At 58.6% G+C, this 22500-nt stretch overlaps 2 protein-coding genes across 2 annotated transcripts in view; both read right to left on the bottom strand.

The window, feature by feature from the left end:
• Positions 1-3967: 3967 nt before the first annotated feature.
• LOC140407365 (uncharacterized) lies at positions 3968-16495 on the bottom strand (the record flags this gene model as incomplete). The annotated part of the gene is made up of 3 exons (XM_072494917.1): positions 3968-4066; positions 8145-8275; positions 15459-16495. Coding segments are annotated over 3 exons (1267 nt in total), but the record flags the coding sequence as incomplete, so codon positions are not given.
• The window catches only part of LOC140407364 (uncharacterized), an 11719-nt gene continuing 5686 nt past the window's right edge, over positions 16468-22500 (bottom strand). The window contains exons 4-6 of the mRNA XM_072494916.1: positions 22470-22500; positions 20526-20828; positions 16468-17261 (exon numbers count right to left, since the gene is read on the bottom strand). The exon at positions 22470-22500 is cut by the window's right edge and continues 127 nt beyond it. Of these exons, the coding sequence (XP_072351017.1) occupies positions 16774-17261; positions 20526-20828; positions 22470-22500 (822 nt within the window). The 3' untranslated portion in view covers positions 16468-16773. The remainder of the gene's footprint in view (positions 17262-20525; positions 20829-22469) is intronic.

Genomic DNA, 22500 nt, shown 5'->3' on the forward strand with positions numbered 1-22500 from the left:
GCACTCCCTCAGTACTGACCCGCTGACAGTGCGGCACTCCCTCAGTACTGACCCTCTGGCACTGCAGCACTCCCTCAGTACTGACCCTCTGACAGTGCAGCACTCCCTCAGTCCTGACCCTCTGTCAGTGCGGCACTCCCTCAGTACTGACCCTCAGACAGTGCGGCACTCCCTCAGTACTGACCCTCTGACAGTGCAGGACTCCCTCAGTACTGACCCTCTGACAGTGCAGCACTCCCTCAGTACTGACCCTCTGACAGTGCGGCACTCCCTCAGTACTGACCCCCTGACCAGTGCGGCACTCCCTCAGTACTGACCCTCTGACAGTGCAGCACTCCCTCAGTACTGACCCTCTGACAGTGCAGCACTCCCTCAGTACTGACCCTCTGACAGTGCAGCACTCCCTCAGTACTGACCCTCTGACAGTGCAGCACTCCCTCAGTACTGACCCTCTGACAGTGCAGCACTCCCTCAGTACTGACCCTCTGACAGTGCAGCACTCCCTCAGTACTGACCCTCTGACAGTGCAGCACTCCTCAGTACTGACCCTCTGACAGTGCGGCACTCCCTCAGTACTGACCCTCTGACAGTGCAGCACTCCCCTCAGTACTGACCCTCTGACAGTGCGTCACGCCTTCAGTACTGACCCTCTGACAGTGCAGCACTCCCTCAGTACTGACCCTCTGACAGTTCAGCACTCCCTCAGTACTGACCCTCTGACAGTGCAGCACTCCCTCAGTACTGACCCTCTGACAGTGCGGCACTCCCTCAGTACTGACCCTCTGACAGTGCGGCACTCCCTCAGTACTGACCCTCTGACAGTGCGGCACTCCCTCAGTACTGACCCTCAGACAGTGCAGCACTCCCTCAGTACTGACCCTCAGACAGTGCAGCACTCCCTCAGTACTGACCCGCTGACAGTGCGGCACTCCCTCAGTACTGACCCTCTGGCACTGCAAGCACTCCTCAGTACTGACCCTCTGACAGTGCAGCACTCCCTCAGTCCTGACCCTCTGTCAGTGCGGCACTCCCTCGTACTGACCCTCAGACAGTGCGGCACTCCTCAGTACTGACCCTCTGACAGTGCAGGACTCCCTCAGTACTGACCCCCTGACAGTGCAGCACTCCCTCAGTACTGACTCTCTGACAGTGCAGGACTCCCTCAGTACTGACCCCTCTGACAGTGCAGCACTCCCTCAGTACTGACCCTCTGACAGTGCAGCACTCCCTCAGTACTGACCCTCTGATAGTGCGGCGCTCCCTCAGTACTGACCCTCTGACAGTGCGGCACTCCCTCAGTACTGACCTCGGACAGTGCAGCACTCCCTCAGTACTGACCCTCTGACAGTGCAGCACTCCCTCAGTACTGACCCTCTGACAGTGCAGCACTCACTCAGTACTGACCCTCTGACAGTGCAGCACTCCCTCAGTACTGACCCTCTGACAGTGCAGCACTCCCTCAGTACTGACCCCCTGACAGTGGGGCACTCCCTCAGTACTGACCCTCTGACAGTGCGGCACTCCCTCAGTACTGACCCTCCGACAGTGCAGCACTCCCTCAGTACTGACCCTCTGACAGTGCAGGACTCCCTCAGTACTGACCCCCTGACAGTGCAGCACTCCCTCAGTACTGACCCTCTGACAGTGCGGCACTCCCTCAGTACTGACTCTCTGACAGTGCAGCACTCCCTCAGTACTGACCCTCTGACAGTGCGGCACTCCTTCAGTACTGACTCTCTGACAGTGCCGCACTCCCTCAGTACTGACCCCCTGACAGTGCGGCACTCCCTCAGTACTGACCCTCATACAGTGCGGCGCTCCCTCAGTACTTACCCTCTGACAGTGCAGCACTCCCTCAGTACTGACTCTCTGACAGTGCAGGACTCCCTCAGTACTGAGCCTCTGACAGTGCAGCACTCCCTCAGTACTGACCCTCTGACAGTGCAGCACTCCCTCAGTACTGACCCTCTGATAGTGCGGCGCTCCCTCAGTACTGACCCTCTGACAGTGCGGCACTCCCTCAGTACTGACCCTCGGACAGTGCAGCACTCCCTCAGTACTGACCCTCTGACAGTGCGGCACTCCCTCAGTACTGACCCTCTGACAGTGCAGCACTCCTCAGTACTGACCCTCTGACAGTGCAGCACTCACTCAGTACTGACCCTCTGACAGTGCAGCACTCCCTCAGTACTGACCCTCTGACAGTGCAGCACTCCCTCAGTACTGACCCTCCGACAGTGCAGCACTCCCTCAGTGCTGACTCTCTGACAGTGCCGCACTCCCTCAGTACTGACCCCCTGACAGTGCGGCACTCCCTCAGTACTGACCCTCATACAGTGCGGCGCTCCCTCAGTACTGACTCTCTGACAGTGCAGGACTCCCTCAGTACTGACCCTCTGACAGTGCAGCACTCCCTCAGTACTGACCCTCTGACAGTTCGGCACTCCCTCAGTACTGACCCTCTGACAGTGCGGCACTCCCTCAGTACTTACCCTCTGACAGTGCAGCACTCCCTCAGTACTGACTCTCTGACAGTGCAGGACTCCCTCAGTACTGACCCTCTGACAGTGCAGCACTCCCTCAGTACTGACCCTCTGACAGTGCAGCACTCCCTCAGTACTGACCCTCTGATAGTGCGGCGCTCCCTCAGTACTGACCCTCTGACAGTGCGGCACTCCCTCAGTACTGACCCTCGGACAGTGCAGCACTCCCTCAGTACTGACCCTCTGACAGTGCGGCACTCCCTCAGTACTGACCCTCTGACAGTGCAGCACTCCCTCAGTACTGACCCTCTGACAGTGCAGCACTCACTCAGTACTGACCCCTCTGACAGTGCAGCACTCCCTCAGTACTGACCCTCTGACAGTGCAGCACTCCCTCAGTACTGACCCTCCGACAGTGCAGCACTCCCTCAGTACTGACCCTCTGACAGTGCGGCACTTCCCTCAGTACTGACCCTCGGACAGTGCAGCACTCCCTCAGTACTGACCCTCTGACAGTGCGGCACTCCCTCAGTACTGACCCTCTGACAGTGCAGCACTCCCTCAGTACTGACCCTCTGACAGTGCAGCACTCCCTCAGTACTGACCCTCTGACAGTGCAGCACTCCCTCAGTACTGACCCTCTGACAGTGCTGCACTCCCTCAGTACTGACCCTCTGACAGTGCAGCACTCCTTCAGTGCTGACCCTCTGACAGTGCGGCACTCCCTCAGTACTGACCCTCTGACAGTGCAGCGCTCCCTCAGTACTGACCCTCTGACAGTGCTGCACTCCCTCAGTACTGACTCTCTGACAGTGCGGCACTCCCTCAGTACTGACCCTCTGACAGTGCAGCACTCCCTCAGTACTGACCCTCTGACAGTGCGGCACTCCCTCAGTACTGACCCTCTGACAGTGCGGCACTCCCTCAGTACTGACCCTCTGACAGTGCAGCATTCCCTCAGTACTGACCCTCTGACAGTGCGGCACTCGCTCAGTACTGACCCTCTGACAGTGCGGCACTCGCTCAGTACTGACCCTCTGACAGTGCGGCACTCGCTCAGTACTGACCCTCTGACAGTGCGGCACTCCCTCAGTACTGACCCTCTGACAGTGCGGCACTCCCTCAGCACTGACCCTCTGACAGTGCAGCACTCCCTCAGTACTGACCCTCTGACAGTGCGGCACTCGCTCAGTACTGACCCTCTGACAGTGCGGCACTCGCTCAGTACTGACCCTCTGACAGTGCGGCACTCCCTCAGTACTGACCCTCTGACAGTGCGGCACTCCCTCAGCACTGACCCTCTGACAGTGCGGCACTCGCTCAGTACTGACCCTCTGACAGTGCGGCACTCCCTCAGTACTGACCCTCTGACAGTGCGGCACTCCCTCAGCATTGGCACTGGGGGGGAGGGGTTCGAAAACCGAGAGCTCACACGTGCCGCCTACCCCGCCTGGAAGCGCGCCTGCGCGCGGACAGATACTCACTCAGGCGGAGGGAGCCGGCGAGACCCCGTATCACCGTGATCGGGGTCTTGGGGTCCGTACAGAACTGCTGCAGGATCGGCGAAAATGCGTCCGCTTGCTCTCCAGCTGGAAGGGACGGGAAACGAGGGGGGAATAGGATTAAATACCCGTCAACTCAGGTCAAATCAGGCAAATGTGCGAAATGCAGCAGAGTTACCGACGAGGACGCCCCCCCCCCCCCCCCCCCCCCCCCCCCCCCCCCCCCCCCCCCCCCCCCCCCCGCCCCCCCATTGCAACAACTTGAATTTGCCACCGTCACCAAGTAAATCATCCCATCGGCCTTCACAGGGGTGGGGGAAGGTGACCCTGGGTCGGAGGAGGGGGATGGGGTGTGGGAGGAGGGGGATGGGTGAGGGAGGAGGGGATGGGGTGAGGGAGGAGGGGGATGGGGTGAGGGAGGGGGATGGGGTGTGGGAGGGGGATGGGGTTTGGGAGGGGGGTGGGGTGTGGGAGGAGGGGGTGGTGGGTGTGGGAGGAGGGGGATGGGTGTGGGAGGGGGGATGGGGTTTGGGAGGGGGGTGGGGTGTGGAGGGGGATGGGGTTTGGGAGGGGGGTGGGGTGTGGGAGGAGGGGGATGGGGTGAGGGAGGAGGGGGATGGGGTGTGGGAGGGGGATGGGGTTTGGGAGGGGGGTGGGGTGTGGGAGGAGGGGGGTGGGGTGTGGGAGGAGGGGGATGGGGTGTGGGAGGAGGGGGATGGGTGTGGGAGGAGGGGGATGGGGTGAGGAGGAGGGGGATGGGGTGAGGGAGGAGGGGATGGGGTGTGGGAGGGGATGGGTGAGGGAGGAGGGGGATGGGGTGAGGGAGGAGGGGGATGGGGTGAGGGAGGGGGATGGGGTGTGGGAGGGGGATGGGGTGAGGGAGGAGGGGGATGGGTGAGGGAGGAGGGGGATGGGGTGAGGGAGGGGGATGGGGTGTGGGAGGGGATGGGGTTTGGAGGGGGTGGGGTGTGGGAGGAGGGGGATGGGGTGTGGGAGGAGGGGGATGGGGTGAGGGAGGAGGGGGAAGGGGTTTGGGAGGGGGATGGGTGAGGGAGGAGGGGGATGGGGTGAGGGAGGAGGGGGATGGGGTGTGGGAGGAGGGGATGGGGTGAGGGAGGAGGGGGATGGGGTGAGGGAGGAGGGGATGGGGTGAGGGAGGAGGGGGATGGGGTGAGGGAGGAGGGGGATGGGGTGTGGGAGGAGGGGGATGGGGTGAGGGAGGAGGGGGATGGGGTGTGGGAGGGGATGGGGTGAGGGAGGAGGGGGAAGGGGTTTGGGAGGGGGATGGGGTGAGGGAGGAGGGGGATGGGGTGAGGGAGGAGGGGGATGGGGTGAGGGAGGAGGGGGATGGGGTGAGGGAGGAGGGGGGTGGGGTGTGGGAGGAGGGGGATGGGGTGAGGGAGGAGGGGGATGGGTGTGGGAGGAGGGGGATGGGGTGTGGGAGGAGGGGGATGGGTGAGGGAGGGGGATGGGGTGAGGGAGGAGGGGGATGGGGTGAGGGAGGAGGGGGATGGGGTGTGGGAGGAGGGGGATGGGGTGTGGGAGGAGGGGGATGGGGTGAGGGAGGAGGGGATGGGGTGTGGGAGGAGGGGATGGGGTGTGGGAGGGGGATGGGGTGAGGGGAGGAGGGGATGGGGTGAGGGAGGAGGGGGATGGGTGAGGGAGGAGGGGGATGGGGTGAGGGAGGAGGGGGATGGGGTGAGGGAGGAGGGGGATGGGGTGTGGGAGGGGGATGGGGTGTGGGAGGAGGGGGATGGGGTGAGGGAGGGGGATGGGGTGTGGGAGGGGGATGGGGTGTGGGAGGGGGGATGGGGTGAGGGAGGAGGGGGATGGGGTGAGGGAGGAGGGGGAGGGGTGAGGGAGGAGGGGGATGGGGTGTGGAGGAGAGGGATGGGGTGTGGGGAGGAGAGGGATGGGGTGAGGGAGGAGGGGGATGGGGTGAGGGAGGAGGGGGATGGGGTGTGGGAGGAGGGGGATGGGGTGAGTGGTGTAAAGACTGTTCTGGTTAACGGGACAAAACACCATCTTAGCCGATGCAGTCCGTCAGTGAGGGTGCCGGGCATCGCTTGCTGCATGGGTAACGTGTGGAGGGGGGGGAGGATTGGTGCAGATTCAGTGAATTGAGAACGTTACAAATTTGTGAAGTTGGAGGGGTGAATGAGTGAAGTTGGAGGGTGAATGAGTGACGGAGGGGTGACTGAGTGACGGAGGGGTGAATGAGTGACGGAGGGTGAATGAGTAGACTGATTGAGGGGGTGAATGAGTGACGGAGGGTGAATGAGTGACGGAGGGTGAATGAGTGACGGAGGGGTGAATGAGTGACGGAGGTGAATGAGTGACGGAGGGTGAATGAGTGACGGAGGGTGAATGAGTGACGGAGGGTGAATGAGTGACGGAGGGGTGAATGAGTGACGGAGGGGTGAATGAGTGACGGAGGGTGAATGAGTGACGGAGGGGTGAATGAGTGACGGAGGGGTGAATGAGTGACGGAGGGTGAATGAGTGACGGAGGGTGAATGAGTGAGGAGGGTGAAGAGTGACGGAGGGGTGAATGAGTGACGTTGGAGGGTGAATGAGTGACGTTGGAGGGTGAATGAGTGACGGAGGGTGAATGAGTGACGGAGGGTGAATGAGTGACGGAGGGTGAATGAGTGACGGAGGGTGAATGAGTGACGGAGGGGTGAATGAGTGACGTTGGAGGGTGAATGAGTGACGTTGGAGGGTGAATGAGTGACGGAGGGTGAATGAGTGACGGAGGGTGAATGAGTGACGTTGGAGGGTGAATGAGTGACGGAGGGTGAATGAGTGACGGAGGGATGAATGAGTGACGGAGGGTGAATGAGTGACGTTGGAGGGTGAATGAGTGACGTTGGAGGGTGAATGAGTGACGGAGGGTGAATGAGTGACGGAGGGTGAATGAGTGACGTTGGAGGGTGAATGAGTGACGGAGGGTGAATGAGTGACACTGGAGGGTGAATGAGTGACGTTGGAGGGTGAATGAGTGACGTTGGAGGGTGAATGAGTGACGGAGGGTGAATGAGTGACGTTGGAGGGGTGAATGAGTGACGTTGGAGGGGTGAATGAGTGACGTTGGAGGGTGAATGAGTGACGGAGGGGTGAATGAGTGATGTTGGAGGGTGAATGAGTGACGGAGGGTGAATGAGTGACGGAGGGGTGAATGAGTGACGGAGGGTGAATGAGTGACGGAGGGTGAATGAGTGACGGAGGGGTGGATGAGTGATGTTGGAGGGGTGAATGAGTGACGTTGGAGGGTGAATGAGTGACGGAGGGTGAATGAGTGATGGAGGGTGAATGAGTGACGTTGGAGGGGTGAATGAGTGACGTTGGAGGGGTGAATGAGTGACGGAGGGGTGAATGAGTGACGGAGGGGTGAATGAGTGACGTTGGAGGGGTGAATGAGTGACGTTGGAGGGGTGAATGAGTGACGGAGGGGTGAATGAGTGACGGAGGGGGTGAATGAGTGACGGAGGGGTGGATGAGTGACGGAGGGGTGAATGAGTGACGTTGGAGGGGTGAATGAGTGACGTTGGAGGGTGAATGAGTGATGGAGGGTGAATGAGTGACGGAGGGGTGAATGAGTGACGGAGGGGTGAATGAGTGACGTTGGAGGGGTGAATGAGTGACGTTGGAGGGGTGAATGAGTGACGTTGGAGGGTGAATGAGTGATGGAGGGTGAATGAGTGACGTTGGAGGGGTGACTGAGTGACGGAGGGGTGGATGAGTGATGTTGGAGGGTGAATGAGTGACGTTGGAGGGGTGACTGAGTGACGGAGGGTGAATGAGTGACGTTGGAGGGTGAATGAGTGACGTTGGAGGGGGACCATGCCCCTGTTGTGCAGCAAGGTAAGCCCCGCCCCGTTCACAGTGGTACATATTCTGGGCGTGTCCAATACGAAGCAGGTTCTGGCAGGGATTGGCGGATGTGATGTCCGAGGTGTTGTGGGTGGAGGTGGTTCGGAGTCCAGAGGTTCAATGTCCACAAGTTCAATGTCGGCAGGCTGCTCGACCAAGGGCAGCGTCACATTGAAACCCAAACACCGTCTTTATCAGGGAGGGGGTGGTGGGCAGACATGGGAGAGAGGCTGATGGTCAGTGTCCCGGGTTAAGGGGGAGTAACGGTGGGCCATTGGAAATAGAACCTACGTAGATGCTGGGGGTGGGAGGGTTGAACCGCTCCCGTACGCTCTGTTGCTCCGTCAGGCACCCTGGCTTCACAGAGTTGGCCGGCAACACACACGAGGCCGTGAACTTCCCCTTCAGCTTCGCCGACCTGCAATGAAGAAAAGACATCAGGCTATTCAGCCACAATAGGCGGCGCGGCTGGAGGAGGAACAGGGACTGATTTTGGGGGGGGGGCGGGGGGGGGGGGGGGGGGGGGCAGGTCAAATGTTATCATCAAAGGACGGAGCATCCAGGGTATTCACTCCAGCAGGATCTTTATTCACTGTCCATCGACAATCAGTAACCCCTCTCCCCCAGCACCCTGTGTTACTGACTGTATCTCTACCGATGTTAATCCAGCTCCCTCACACTGTCACTCAGTAACCCCTCTCCCCCAGCACCCTGTGTTACTGACTGTATCTCTACCGATGTTAATCCAGCTCCCTCACACTGTCACTCAGTAACCCCTCTCCCCCAGCACCCTGTGTTACTGACTGTATCTCTACCGATGTTAATCCAGCTCCCTCACACTGTCACTCAGTGACCCCTCTCCCCCAGCTCCCTGTGTTACTGACTGTATCTCTACTGATGTTAATCCAGCTCCCTCACACTGTCACTCAGTCACCCCTCTCCCCCAGCACCCTGTGTTACTGACTGTATCTCTACTGATGTTAATCCAGCTCCGTCACACTGTCACTCAGTAACCCCTCTCCCCCAGCACCCTGTGTTACTGACTGTATCTCTACTGATGTTAATCCAGCTCCCTCACACTGTCACTCAGTAACCCCTCTCCCCCCAGCACCCTGTGTTACTGACTGTATCTCTGCTGATGTTAATCCAGCTCCCTCACACTGTCACTCAGTAACCCCTCTCCCCCAGCACCCTGTGTTACTGACTGTATCTCTACTGATGTTAATCCAGCTCCCTCACACTGTCACTCAGTAACCCCTCTCCCCCCAGCACCCTGTGTTACTGACTGTATCTCTGCTGATGTTAATCCAGCTCCCTCACACTGTCACTCAGTAACCCCTCTCCCCCAGCTCCCTGTGTTACTGACTGTATCTCTACTGATGTTAATCCAGCTCCCTCACACTGTCACTCAGTAACCCCTCTCCCCCAGCACCCTGTGTTACTGACTGTATCTCTACTGATGTTAATCCAGCTCCCTCACACTGTCACTCAGTAACCCCTCTCCCCCAGCACCCTGTGTTACTGACTGTATCTCTACTGATGTTAATCCAGCTCCCTCACACTGTCACTCAGTAACCCCTCTCATCCAGCACCCTGTGTTACTGACTGTATCTCTATTGATGTTAATCCAGCTCCCTCACACTGTCACTCAGTAACCCCTCTCCCCCAGCTCCCTCACACTGTCACTCAGTAACCCCTCTCTCCCAGCACCCTGTGTTACTGACTGTATCTCTACTGATGTTAATCCAGCTCCCGCACACTGTCACTCAGTAACCCCTCTCCCCCAGCACCCTGTGTTGCTGACTGTATCTCTACTGATGTTAATCCAGCTCCCTCACACTGTCACTCAGTAACCCCTCTCCCCCAGCACCCTGTGTTACTGACTGTATCTCTACTGATGTTAATCCAGCTCCCTCACACTGTCACTCAGTAACCCCTCTCCCCAGCACCCTGTGTTACTGACTGTATCTCTACTGATGTTAATCCAGCTCCCTCACACTGTCACTCAGTAACCCCTCTCCCCCAGCACCCTGTGTTACTGACTGTATCTCTACTGTTAATCCAGCTCCCTCACACTGTCACTCAGTAACCCCCCTCCCCCAGCACCCTGTGTTACTGACTGTATCTCTACTGATGTTAATCCAGCTCCCTCACACTGTCACTCAGTAACCCCTCTCCCCCAGCACCCTGTGTTACTGACTGTATCTCTATTGATGTTAATCCAGCTCCCTCACACTGTCACTCAGTAACCCCTCTCCCCCAGCTCCCTCACACTGTCACTCAGTAACCCCTCTCCCCCAGCACCCTGTGTTACTGACTGTATCTCTACTGATGTTAATCCAGCTCCCGCACACTGTCACTCAGTAACCCCTCTCCCCCAGCACCCTGTGTTGCTGACTGTATCTCTATTGATGTTAATCCAGCTCCCTCACACTGTCACTCAGTAACCCCTCTCCCCCAGCACCCTGTGTTACTGACTGTATCTCTACTGATGTTAATCCAGCTCCCTCACACTGTCACTCAGTAACCCCTCTCCCCCAGCACCCTGAGTTACTGACTGTATCTCTACTGATGTTAATCCAGCTCCCTCACACTGTCACTCAGTAACCCCTCTCCCCCAGCACCCTGTGTTACTGACTGTATCTCTACTGATGTTAATCCAGCTCCCTCACACTGTCGCTCAGTAACCCCTCTCCCCCAGCACCCTGTGTTACTGACTGTATCTCTACTGATGTTAATCCAGCTCCCTCACACTGTCACTCAGTAACCCCTCTCCCCCAGCACCCTGTGTTACTGACTGTATCTCTACTGTTAATCCAGCTCCCTCACACTGTCACTCAGTAACCCCTCTCCCCCAGCACCCTGTGTTACTGACTGTATCTCTACTGTTAATCCAGCTCCCTCACACTGTCACTCAGTAACCCCTCTCCCCCAGCACCCTGTGTTACTGACTGTATCTCTACTGATGTTAATCCAGCTCCCTCACACTGTCACTCAGTAACCCCTCTCCCCCAGCACCCTGAGTTACTGACTGTATCTCTACTGATGTTAATCCAGCTCCCTCACACTGTCACTCAGTAACCCCTCTCCCCCAGCACCCTGTGTTACTGACTGTATCTCTACTGATGTTAATCCAGCTCCCTCACACTGTCGCTCAGTAACCCCTCTCCCCCAGCACCCTGTGTTACTGACTGTATCTCTACTGATGTTAATCCAGCTCCCTCACACTGTCACTCAGTAACCCCTCTCCCCCAGCACCCTGTGTTACTGACTGTATCTCTACTGTTAATCCAGCTCCCTCACACTGTCACTCAGTAACCCCTCTCCCCCAGCACCCTGTGTTACTGACTGTATCTCTACTGATGTTAATCCAGCTCCCTCACACTGTCACTCAGTAACCCCTCTCCCCCAGCACCCTGTGTTACTGACTGTATCTCTACTGTTAATCCAGCTCTCTCACACTGTCACTCAGTAACCCCTCTCCCCCAGCACCGTGTTACTGACTGTATCTCTACTGATGTTAATCCAGCTCCCTCACACTGTCACTCAGTAACCTCTCTCCCCCAGCACCCTGTGTTACTGACTGTATCTCTACTGATGTTAATCCAGCTCCCTCACACTGTCACTCAGTAACCTCTCTCCCCCAGCACCCTGTGTTACTGACTGTATCTCTACTGATGTTAATCCAGCTCCCTCACACTGTCACTCAGTAACCCCTCTCCCCCAGCTCCCTCACACTGTCACTCAGTAACCCCTCTCCCCCAGCCTGTGTTACTGACTGTATCTCTACTGATGTTAATCCAGCTCCCTCACACTGTCACTCAGTAACCCCTCTCCCCCAGCACCCTGTGTTACTGACTGTATCTCTACTGATGTTAATCCAGCTCCCTCACACTGTCACTCAGTAACCCCTCTCCCCCAGCACCCTGTGTTACTGACTGTATCTCTACTGATGTTAATCCAGCTCCCTCACACTGTCACTCAGTAACCCCTCTCCCCCAGGACCCTGTGTTACTGACTGTATCTCTACTGATGTTAATCCAGCTCCCTCACACTGTCAGTCAGTAACCCCTCTCCCCCAGCACACTGTGTTACTGACTGTATCTCTACTGATGTTAATCCAGCTCCCTCACACTGTCACTCAGTCACCCCTCTCCCCCAGCACCCTGTGTTACTGACTGTATCTCTACTGATGTTAATCCAGCTCCCTCACACTGTCACTCAGTAACCCCTCTCCCCCAGCTCCCTCACACTGTCACTCAGTAACCCCTCTCCCCCAGCACCCTGTGTTACTGACTGTATCTCTACTGATGTTAGTCCAGCCACCCCCAATTGAATGTCAATGGGAGCAGGTCTGACCAGTATCAACACTGGGAAATAACTATTTAAGAAGGATTGGAGAGTTAAGGCAGGGAACTACAGGCCAGTGAGCCTCGCGTCAGTGGTGGGGAAACTATTGGAGAGAATTCTGAAGGAGAGAATCCATCTCCACTTTGAGAGGCAAAGTTTGATCAGGAATAGTCAGCGTGGCTGTGTCAGAGGGAGGCCACGTCTAACAAATTTGATTGAATTTTTTGAGCATGTGACCAGGTGTGTAGATGAGGGTGGTGTAGTTGATGTAGTTTACATGGATTTCAGCAAAGCCTTTGACAAGGTCCCACATGGGAGATTTATAAAGAAGGTAAATGCACCTGGGATACAGGGGGATTTGTTACGGTGGATTCAAAATTGGCTCAGCCGGAGGAGACATAGAACATAGAACAGTACAGCACAGAACAGGCCCTTCGGCCCTCGATGTTGTGCCGAGCATTGTCCGAAACCAAGATCAAGCTATCCCACTCCCTGTCATTCTGGTGTGCCCCATGTGCCTATCCAATAACCGCTTGAAAGTTCCTAAAGTGTCCGACTCCACTATCACAGCAGGCAGTCCATTGCACACCCTAACCACTCTCTGAGTAAAGAACCTACCTCGGACATCCCTCCTATATCTCCCACCCTGAACCTTATAGTTATGCCCCCTTGTAACAGCTACATCCACCCGAGGAAATAGTCTCTGAACGTCCACTCTATCTATCCCCCTCATTATTATAAACCTCTATTAAGTCACCTCTCATCCTCCTCCGCTCCAAAGAGAAAAGCCCTAGCTCCCTCAACCTTTCCTCATAAGGCCTATCCTGCAAACCAGGCAGCATCCTGGTAAATCTCCTTTGCACCTTTTCCAATGCTTCCACATCCTTCCTATAATGAGGTGACCAGAACTGCACACAATACTCCAAATGTGGTCTCACCAGGGTCATGTATAGTTGCAGCATAACCCCGCGGCTCTTAAACTCAAGCCCCCTGTTAATAAACGCAGACACACTATAGGCCTTCTTCACGGCTCTATCCACTTGAGTGGCAACCTTCAGAGATCTGTGGACATGAACCCCAAGATCTCTCTGTTCCTCCACATTCCTCAGAACCCGGCCGCTGACCCTGTAATCCGCATTCAAATTTTTCCGACCAAAATGAATCACCTCGCACTTATCAGGGTTAAACTCCATCTGCCATTTTTCGGCCCAGCTCTGCATCCTGTCAATGTCTCTTTGCAGCCTACAACAGCCTCCACCTCACCCACTACTCCACCAATCTTGGTGTCATCAGCAAAGTTACTGACCCACCCTTCAGCCCCCTCCTCCAAGTCATTGATAAAAATCACAAATAGCAGAGGACCCAGCACTGATCCCTGTGGTACACCGCTGGTAACTGGGCTCCAGTCTGAACATTTTCCATCCACCACCACCCTCTGTCTTCTATGTGATAGCCAGTTACTGATCCAATTGGCCAAATTTCCCTCTATCCCACACCTCCTTACTTTCTTCACGAGCCGACCATGGGGAACATTATCAAACGAGACAGAGGGTGATGACAGACGGCTGCGTTACTGACTGGAAGCCAGTGACCAGTGGGGTACCACAGGGATCGGTGTTGGGTCCTCTATTGTTGCCATTTATATAAACGACCGATGACTAGGTCGGGGGGTGGGATCAGTCAGTTTGCGGATGACACACAGATTGGCCGGGTGGGTAACAGTGAGGCTGAGTGTCTCGGGTCACAGGGAGACAGACGGGATGGCTAAATGGGCCGAGAAGTGGCAGATGGAATTTAACCCTGAAAAGTGTGAGCTGATGCACTTTGGAAGGAGTAATGTGACCAGGAAGTATTCAGTGAACGGCCTGACACCGGGAAGTTCCCAGGAACAAAGGGACCTTGGCAGGTTTGTCCAGAGATCTCCGAAGGCAGAAGGGCCGCTTAATAGGGAGGTGAAAAAGGCACATGGGACACTGGCCTTGATCAATCGAGGCTGTGATTACAAAAGCAGGGAGGTCATGTTGGAGTTGGACAGAACTTTGGTGAGGCCACAGCGGGAGCACTGTGCGCAGTTCTGGTCGCCACATTATAGGAAGGATGTGATTGCGCTGGAGGGGGGGCAGAGGAGATTCACCAGGATGGTGCCTGGGACGGAACATTTCAGTTATGAAGAGCGGGTGGATAGGCTGGGGTTGTTTTCTCTGGAGCAGAGAAGACTGAGGGGCGGCCTGATCGAGGCGGACAAGATTCTGAGGGGCACGGACAGGGTGGAGAGGGAGCAGCTGGTCCCCTCAGTTGAAGGGTCGGTTACAAGGGGGACACAAGTTCAAGGTGAGGGGTGGGAGGTTCAGGGGGGATTTGAGGAAAAGCCTTTCCCCCCCAGAGGGTGGTGAGGGTCTGGAACGTGCTGCCTGGGAGGGGGGTAGAGGCGGGTCTGGAACGCGCTGCCTGGGAGGGGGAGAGGCGGGTCTGGAACGTGCTGCCTGGGAGGGGGGTAGAGGCGGGTCTGGAACGCGCTGCCTGGGAGGGGGGAGAGGCGGGTCTGGAACGCGCTGCATGGGAGGGGGGTAGAGGTGGGTCTGGAACGCGCTGCCTGGGAGGGTGGTGAGGGTTTGGAACGTGCTGCCTGGGAGGGGGGTAGAGGCGGGTCTGGAACGCGCTGCCTGGGAGGGGGGGTAGAGGCGGGTCTGGAACGCGCTGCCTGGGAGGGGGGGTAGAGGCGGGTCTGGAACGCGCTGCCTGGGAGGGGGGTAGAGGCGGGTCTGGAACGCGCTGCCTGGGAGGGGGGTAGAGGCGGGTCTGGAACGCGCTGCCTGGGAGGGGGGTGAGGGTCTGGAACGCGCTGCCTGGGAGGGGGGTAGAGGCGGGTCTGGAACGCGCTGCCTGGGAGGGGGGGTAGAGGCGGGTCTGGAACGCGCTGCCTGGGAGGGGGGTAGAGGCGGGTCTGGAACGCGCTGCCTGGGAGGGGGGTAGAGGCGGGTCTGGAACGCGCTGCCTGGGAGGGGGGTAGAGGCGGGTCTGGAACGCGCTGCCTGGGAGGGGGGTAGAGGCGGGTCTGGAACGCGCTGCCTGGGAGGGGGGTAGAGGCGGGTCTGGAAAGTGCTGCCTGGGAGGGGGGTAGAGGCGGGTCTGGAACGCGCTGCCTGGGAGGGGGGCAGCCTCACACCCTTTAACAAGTTGCTGATTTTTGTTTTTGGCGAGGTGGGGGAGCGTTGGGGGAGGGGGGCGAGGGACGGACAAACTGGGCTTACTTGCAGGCGCGGACGACCTCCGCGCCGGAGTTCCCGATGGTGAGCTCCGACAGGCGAATCCGCTTCTCCTCCACCTCGGAGGCGATGAACGTGTCCCGGTCGCTGCTCTCCACCTTCACCAGCTTGATCTTCAACTCCTTGGTCGTCCCCTCGGGAAAGGGCTTGACCCTCAGGATGTTGGAGGGCCCCAGCACGCTCCGAGGCCCAGGCTCCGGCTCCTTCGGGGGGGGCGGGGGCGGGGCCGGCGGCTCCGTCTTCCTGGCCTCCGCCCGCTCTGGCTCCTCGGCCGCGGGGGGCGGCGCAGGCTTGGCGCCTTTGGGCCCCTCGGCCTTCACCTTCTCGCGGGCCTGGATTTCTTTGCTCTGCAGGTCGATGTTGCCCAGGACCCGTCGCAGCTTGCCCTTGCCCGACTTGCTGCTGCGGTTCCGGCGCCGGCTGCGGTCCCGGTTCGAGTGCTTGCGGCGGCGGTGGCGATCGCGCGGGCGGCCCTCCTCCCGCTGGGGGGCCGGCGGGGGGGGCTGGCGACGGCGCCCGCTCGGCCTCGCTGGGAGGGGGCGGCGCCTCGGGTCTCTTGGCCGGTGGCTGGGGTTGCTGCGGGCCGGCGGCCGGCTCTCCCGCCGGGGTCCGGGGGGCGCGGTGCCGGTGCCGGTGGTGGTGGCGATGGGCGCCGTTGGTCGTGCTCCTCTGGGACTCGGTGGTGAAGACGGCCTTGATCCACATCTCGCTCTCCGGCGAGGAGGAGGAGGCGCGGTCTCCCGGCCCGTCGGCCTGCGCTCGCTCCGACCCGGGCAGGTCGGACACGGCCTTGCCCTGCAGCCGGCACGCCCGCTGCTGCCCCTCCAGGGCGCTGGCCAGCGACTGGAGGACGTGGGTGGCCTTGTGCTGCCCCGGGGGCGCAGAGTCGGCCTTGCCCTCGCCGCTGCCCGGCGAGCGGGCCCTGTGGAACATTCCGGGGCTGGACGGGGCGGGGTCGGGGGACGGGGCCTTGGGGGAGGCGGGGGGAGGGGGAGGGGCCGGCCTCCCCGACACGGCGCAGGTTAGGGGCGGGGGCTTGGGGAGCCAGCGACCGTCCGGCCTCTCCCCGGGGTTCGGCCTGGACCGGGGGGCCTCTGCCAGGCGGGGGGGGCTGGCGAATGCGCGGGGTGGTTTGCAGGTGGGCGCGGGGGGCGCGGGCCTGGCGACCAGGCCCGGTTGGTCCGGCTGAGGGGGGGTGGCCGGACCCCGGGCCTCGTCTGTGCAGGTGCGGTGGGGGCCTGAGAGGGGGGGCATCCTGGGTTGGGGGGTCCAGCACGGGTCTCGGTGAGGCGGGGGGTGACTAGCCGGTTTGGGAGGCTCCCGGCAGGGGGCGCCCCTGCTGCCCTTCCCCTCCCACGTGGAGCTCCGGGGAGAGGTGGGAGTGGATCTCTGGCCCGTCCTGGGGCAGGATTCCTGGAGCTGCTCCATGGGGCGGGGTGGGGGCTGGGGCGCCCTCCGGGCGGGGGCAGAGTGCCCCATCTCTTGCTCCTTGGTGGGTAAACTGCGGAAGGGTGGCTGTCCGTCCGACGGGTGCCGAGCCCGGCCGCGGGCCGTCCCCCAGTGGCAGTGCTCCCCATCCTGACACCTGTCTCCAGGTTGCAGTGATCGGTGGGAGGGTGCCCCCGGCTCCGCCGTGGGGGAGGTGCTGAGGTGGGTGGAGGGGGGGGTGGTGCCAGCCTCGGGGGCGTCCGGCAGAAGCGCACTCCCCTGGTGGGTCAGGGAGACTCGGTTTTGCTGAACAGCTGGGCCCTGAGGATTGACGTCGGAGTTCTGGCAACAGCTGGGAACCTGGAGAGAGAGAAAGAAAGAAAGAGAGAAAGAGAGAAAGAGAAGTTCAATGACCTGCAAAAACAATCTCATTGCATTTATATAGCACCGCAAATCTTTAAAACATCCCAAGGAGGTTCCCAGGAGCGATTAACAAACTCAATGTGACCCTGAATCACACACGGAGGTTATTGGGGACATGGGTTCAAACACTCGATCAATGAGGCGGCTTCAGAAAACTTTCTATCAAGGCAGGGGATTGAGAGAGTGTGAGTGAGTGTGAGTGAGTGTGAGAGAGTGTGAGAGAGTGTGTGAGTGTGAGAGAGTGTGAGAGAGTGTGAGAGAGTGTGAGAGAGTGTGAGAGAGTGTGAGAGAGTGTGAGAGAGTGTGAGAGAGTGTGTGAGTGAGTGTGAGAGAGTGAGTATGACAGAATGTGAGAGTGTGAGTGAGACAGAGTGTGCGAGAATGTTAGTGTGAGAGAGAGTGTGCGTGAGTGTGAGAGTGAGTACGAGAGAATGTGCAAGAGTGTGAGTGAGAGAGAGTGTGAGAGAGTGAGTGAAAGAGAGTGTGCGAGAGAGTGTGCGAGAGAGAGAGTGTGAGAGAGTGAGAGAGTATGAGTGAATGTGAGAGAGAGTGTGCGAGAATGTGAGTGAGTGAGAGTGTGCGAGTGTGAGTATGAGCGAGTGTGCAAGAGTGTGAGCGAGTGTGCGAGAGTCAGTGTGAGAGAGTGAGTGTGAGAGAGTGAGTGTGAGAGAATATGCGAGTGTGAGTGAGAGAGTGTGCGAGAGTGTGAGTGAGAGTCAGTGAGAGAGAGTCTGAGTGTGTGAGAGAATGTGCGAGAATGTGAGTGAGTGTGAGAGTGTGTGAGTGTGAGTGTGTGAGTGAGGGTGAGAGACAGTGAGAGAGAGAGTGAGTGTGAGAGAGAGTGAGTGGTGTGAGAGGGTGAGAGAGTGTGAGTGAGAGAGTGTAAGTGAGTGTGAGAGAGTGTGAGAGGTGTGAGAGGGTGAGAGAGTGTGAGTGAGAGAGAGTGTAAGTGAGTGTGAGAGAGTGTGAGAGATTGTGAGTGGTGTGAGAGAGGGTGAGTGAGTGTGAGAATGTGTGTGAGTGTGAGAGAGAGTGTGTGAGGGTGCAAGTGAGAGTGAGTGCGAGTGTGTGTGAGTGAGAGAGTGAGAGTGCGAGTGTGTGTGTCAGTGAGTGTGAGTGTGTGTGAGTGCGAGTGTGAATGCGTGAGTGAGTGTGAGTGAGTTTGTGAGTGAGAGAGAGTGAGAGATTGTGAGAGAGTGTGAGTGAGTGTGTGTGTGTGAGAGAGAGTGAGAAATTGTGAGTGAGTGTGAGTGAGTGAAACCTAGCCCCACGTTCCTGCCCTACAGCTCACCCAGTTTCTGATCAATGGTAACCCCCAGGATGTTGATTGTGGGGATTCAGCGATGGTGATGCCAGTGAATGACAAGGGGCGATGGTTAGATCCTCTCTTGTCGGAGATGGTCATTGCCTGGCACTTGTGTGGCGCGAATGTAACTTGCCCCTTGTCAGCCCCGAGCCTGGGTATTGTCCACGTCTCGCTGCATTTGGACAGGGACTGCTTCAGTATCTGAGGAGTGGCGAATGGTGCTGAACATTGTGCAGTCACCCGCAAACATCCCCACTTCTGACCTTCTGATGGAAGGAAGGTCATTGATGAAGCAGCTAAAGATGATTGGGGCCGAGGACACTCCCCTGAGGAACTCCTGCAGTGATGTCCTGGAGCAGAGATGATTGACCTCCAACCACCACAGCCAACGTGACCAAAGTTCTTTTGGGGGATTTAAGGGAATTTCTGGGGCAGGTGGAGAGACACTTTATCCCAAAGGTGGAAGAGAGTTTGACCAGGGGATGGAGCCTTCGAATGTGGGCCAGGTGGATGGGGAGGTCGGAGAGCATGAGGAGGTCAGAGAGCGTGAGGAGGTCGGAGAGCGTGAGGAGGTCGGAGAGCGTGAGGAGGTCGGAGAGCGTGAGGAGGTCGGAGAGCGTGAGGAGGTCGGAGAGCGCGAGGAGGTCGGAGAGCGCGAGGAGGTCGGAGAGCGCGAGGAGGTCGGAGAGCGCGAGGAGGTCGGAGAGCGCGAGGAGGTCGGAGAGCGCGAGGAGGTCGGAGAGCGCGAGGAGGTCGGAGAGCGCGAGGAGGCCGGAGAGCGCGAGGAGGTCGGAGAGCGCGAGGAGGTCGGAGAGAAGAGGAGGTCAGAGAGCGCGAGGAGGTCGGAGAGCGCGAGGAGGTCGGAGAGCGCGAGGAGGTCGGAGAGTTTGAGGTGGTCGGAGAGCTTGAGGAGGTCGGAGAGCGTGAGGAGGTCGGAGAGCGTGAGGAGGTCGGAGAGCGTGAGGAGGTCGGAGAGCGTGAGGAGGTCGGAGAGCGTGAGGAGGTCGGAGAGTTTGAGGAGGTCGGAGAGTTTGAGGAGGTCGGAGAGCGTGAGGAGGTCGGAGAGCGTGAGGAGGTCGGAGAGCGTGAGGAGGTCGGAGAGCGTGAGGAGGTCGGAGAGCGTGAGGAGGTCGGAGAGCGTGAGGAGGTGGGAGAGCGTGAGGAGGTCGGAGAGCGTGAGGAGGTCGGAGAGCGTGAGGAGGTCGGAGAGCGTGAGGAGGTCGGAGAGCGTGAGGAGGTCGGAGAGCGCGAGGAGGTCGGAGAGCGCGAGGAGGTCGGAGAGCGCGAGGAGGTCGGAGAGCGCGAGGAGGTCGGAGAGCGCGAGGAGGTCGGAGAGCGCGAGGAGGTCGGAGAGCTTGAGGAGGTCGGAGAGCGCGAGGAGGTCGGAGAGCGTGAGGAGGTCGGAGAGTTTGAGGTGGTCGGAGAGCTTGAGGAGGTCGGAGAGCGTGAGGAGGTCGGAGAGCGTGAGGAGGTCGGAGAGCGTGAGGAGGTCGGAGAGTTTGAGGAGGTCGGAGAGTTTGAGGAGGTCGGAGAGCGTGAGAAGGTCGGAGAGCGTGAGGAGGTCGGAGAGCGTGAGGAGGTCGGAGAGCGTGAGGAGGTCGGAGAGCGTGAGGAGGTCGGAGAGCGTGAGGAGGTCGGAGAGCGTGAGGAGGTCGGAGAGCGTGAGGAGGTCGGAGAGCGTGAGGAGGTCGGAGAGCGTGAGGAGGTCGGAGAGCGTGAGGAGGTCGGAGAGCGTGAGGAGGTCGGAGAGCGTGAGGAGGTCGGAGAGCGTGAGGAGGTCGGAGAGCGTGAGGAGGTCGGAGAGCGTGAGGAGGTCGGAGAGCGTGAGGAGGTCGGAGAGCGTGAGGTAGGTTGAGCGGGTGAGCGAGGGGACACGATGACCTCCAGGTACTCACCGTGGTGGAACCAGCCAGGCACGGACTCTGCCGTGGTCTCCAGTGATGGGTGCCCGCGGTCCTCTGCTGGTGGGGCAGGCAGGTGGGCGAGACCCCTCCCTCTGCCCTCAGCCTCTGTGCCCCCGCCTCCTTTGCCTCGCCTCCCGTGCAGGGCTGTCGGGCGCGGCAATCGCCCCCCATGGGAGCGGTGCCTCCACAGGCTGATAGGCCGGTCGCCGTGGTAGCCGGGTGGACGGTGGGGTTGCCGTGGGAGCCGGAGGAGGAGATGGCCGGAGGAGTGTCCGCTGAGGGCCTCCTCTGTTCCTGCGAGAGGGAGAGAGAGACAGACAAAGGTGTGATGGTTCCTCACGGACCCCCTCCATATCCATCACCCCCAGACCCCCCACACACAGACCCCCCTCCATATCCATCACTCCCAGACCCCCCCACACACAGACCCCCTCCATATCCATCACCCCCAGACCCTCCTCCATATCCATCACCCCCAGACCCCCCACACACAGACCCCCTCCATATCCATCACCCCCAGACCCTCCTCCATATCCATCACCCCCAGACCCTCCTCCATATCCATCACCCCCAGGCCCCCCACACACAGACTCCCCTCCATAGACTAGTACAAAAGGTGAAGTCACACGGGATCAGGGGTGAGCTGGCAAGGTGGATACAGAACTGGCTCGGTCATAGAAGGCAGAGAGTAGCAATGGAGGGATGCTTTTCTAATTGGAGGGCTGTGACCAGTGGTGTTCCGCAGGGATCAGTGCTGGGACCTTTGCTCTTCGTAGTATATATAAATGATTTGGAGGAAAATGTAACTGGTCTGATTAGTAAGTTTGCAGACGACACAAAGGTTGGTGGAATTGCGGATAGCGATGAGGACTGTCGGAGGATACAGCAGGATTTAGATTGTTTGGAGACTTGGGCGGAGAGATGGCAGATGGAGTTTAATCCGGACAAATGTGAGGTAATGCATTTTGGAAGGTCTAATGCAGGTAGGGAATATACAGTGAATGGTAGAACCCTCAAGAGTATAGAAAGTCAGAGAGATCTAGGAGTACAGGTCCACAGGTCATTGAAAGGGGCAACACAGGTGGAGAAGGTAGTCAAGAAGGCATACGGCATGCTTGCCTTCATTGGCTGGGGCATTGAGTATAAGAATTGGCAAGTCATGTTGCAGCTGTATAGAACCTTAGTTAGGCCACACTTGGAGTATAGTGTTCAATTCTGGTCGCCACACTACCAGAAGGATGTGGAGGCTTTAGAGAGGGTGCAGAAGAGATTTACCAGAATGTTGCCTGGTATGGAGGGCATTAGCTATGAGGAGCGGTTGAATAAACTCGGTTTGTTCTCACTGGAACGAAGGAGGTTGAGGGGCGACCTGATAGAGGTATACAAAATTATGAGGGGCATAGACAGAGTGGATAGTCAGAGGCTTTTCCCCAGGGTAGAGGGGTCAATTACTAGGGGGCATAGGTTTAAGGTGAGAGGGGCAAGGTTTAGAGGAGATGTACGAGGCAAGTTTTTTTACGCAGAGGGTAGTGGGTGCCTGGAACTCGCTGCCGGAGGAGGTGGTGGAAGCAGGGACGATAGTGACATTTAAGGGGCATCTTGACAAATACATGAATAGGATGGGAATAGAGGGATACGGACCCAGGAAGTGTAGATGATTGTAGTTTAGTCGGGCAGCATGATCGGCACGGGCTTGGAGGGCCGAAGGGCCTGTTCCTGTGCTGTACATTTCTTTGTTCTTTGTTCTTATATCCGTCACCCCCATACCCCCCACACACAGACCCCCCTCCATATCCATCAGCCCCATACCCCCCACACACAGACCCCCCTCCATATCCATCACCCCCATACCCCCCACACCCCTGCCACTACCTCCGTGCTCACCCCGGGGCCGCGTGCTCCGGGAAGCAGGATCTCGGGTCTGAGTGAAGTTACCTGAAGATTGGAGGTGGGTCCCTTCCTCCCC

Source organism: Scyliorhinus torazame, unplaced genomic scaffold (assembly GCF_047496885.1).
Source record: "Scyliorhinus torazame isolate Kashiwa2021f unplaced genomic scaffold, sScyTor2.1 scaffold_1502, whole genome shotgun sequence".
Lineage (NCBI taxonomy): Eukaryota > Metazoa > Chordata > Chondrichthyes > Carcharhiniformes > Scyliorhinidae > Scyliorhinus > Scyliorhinus torazame.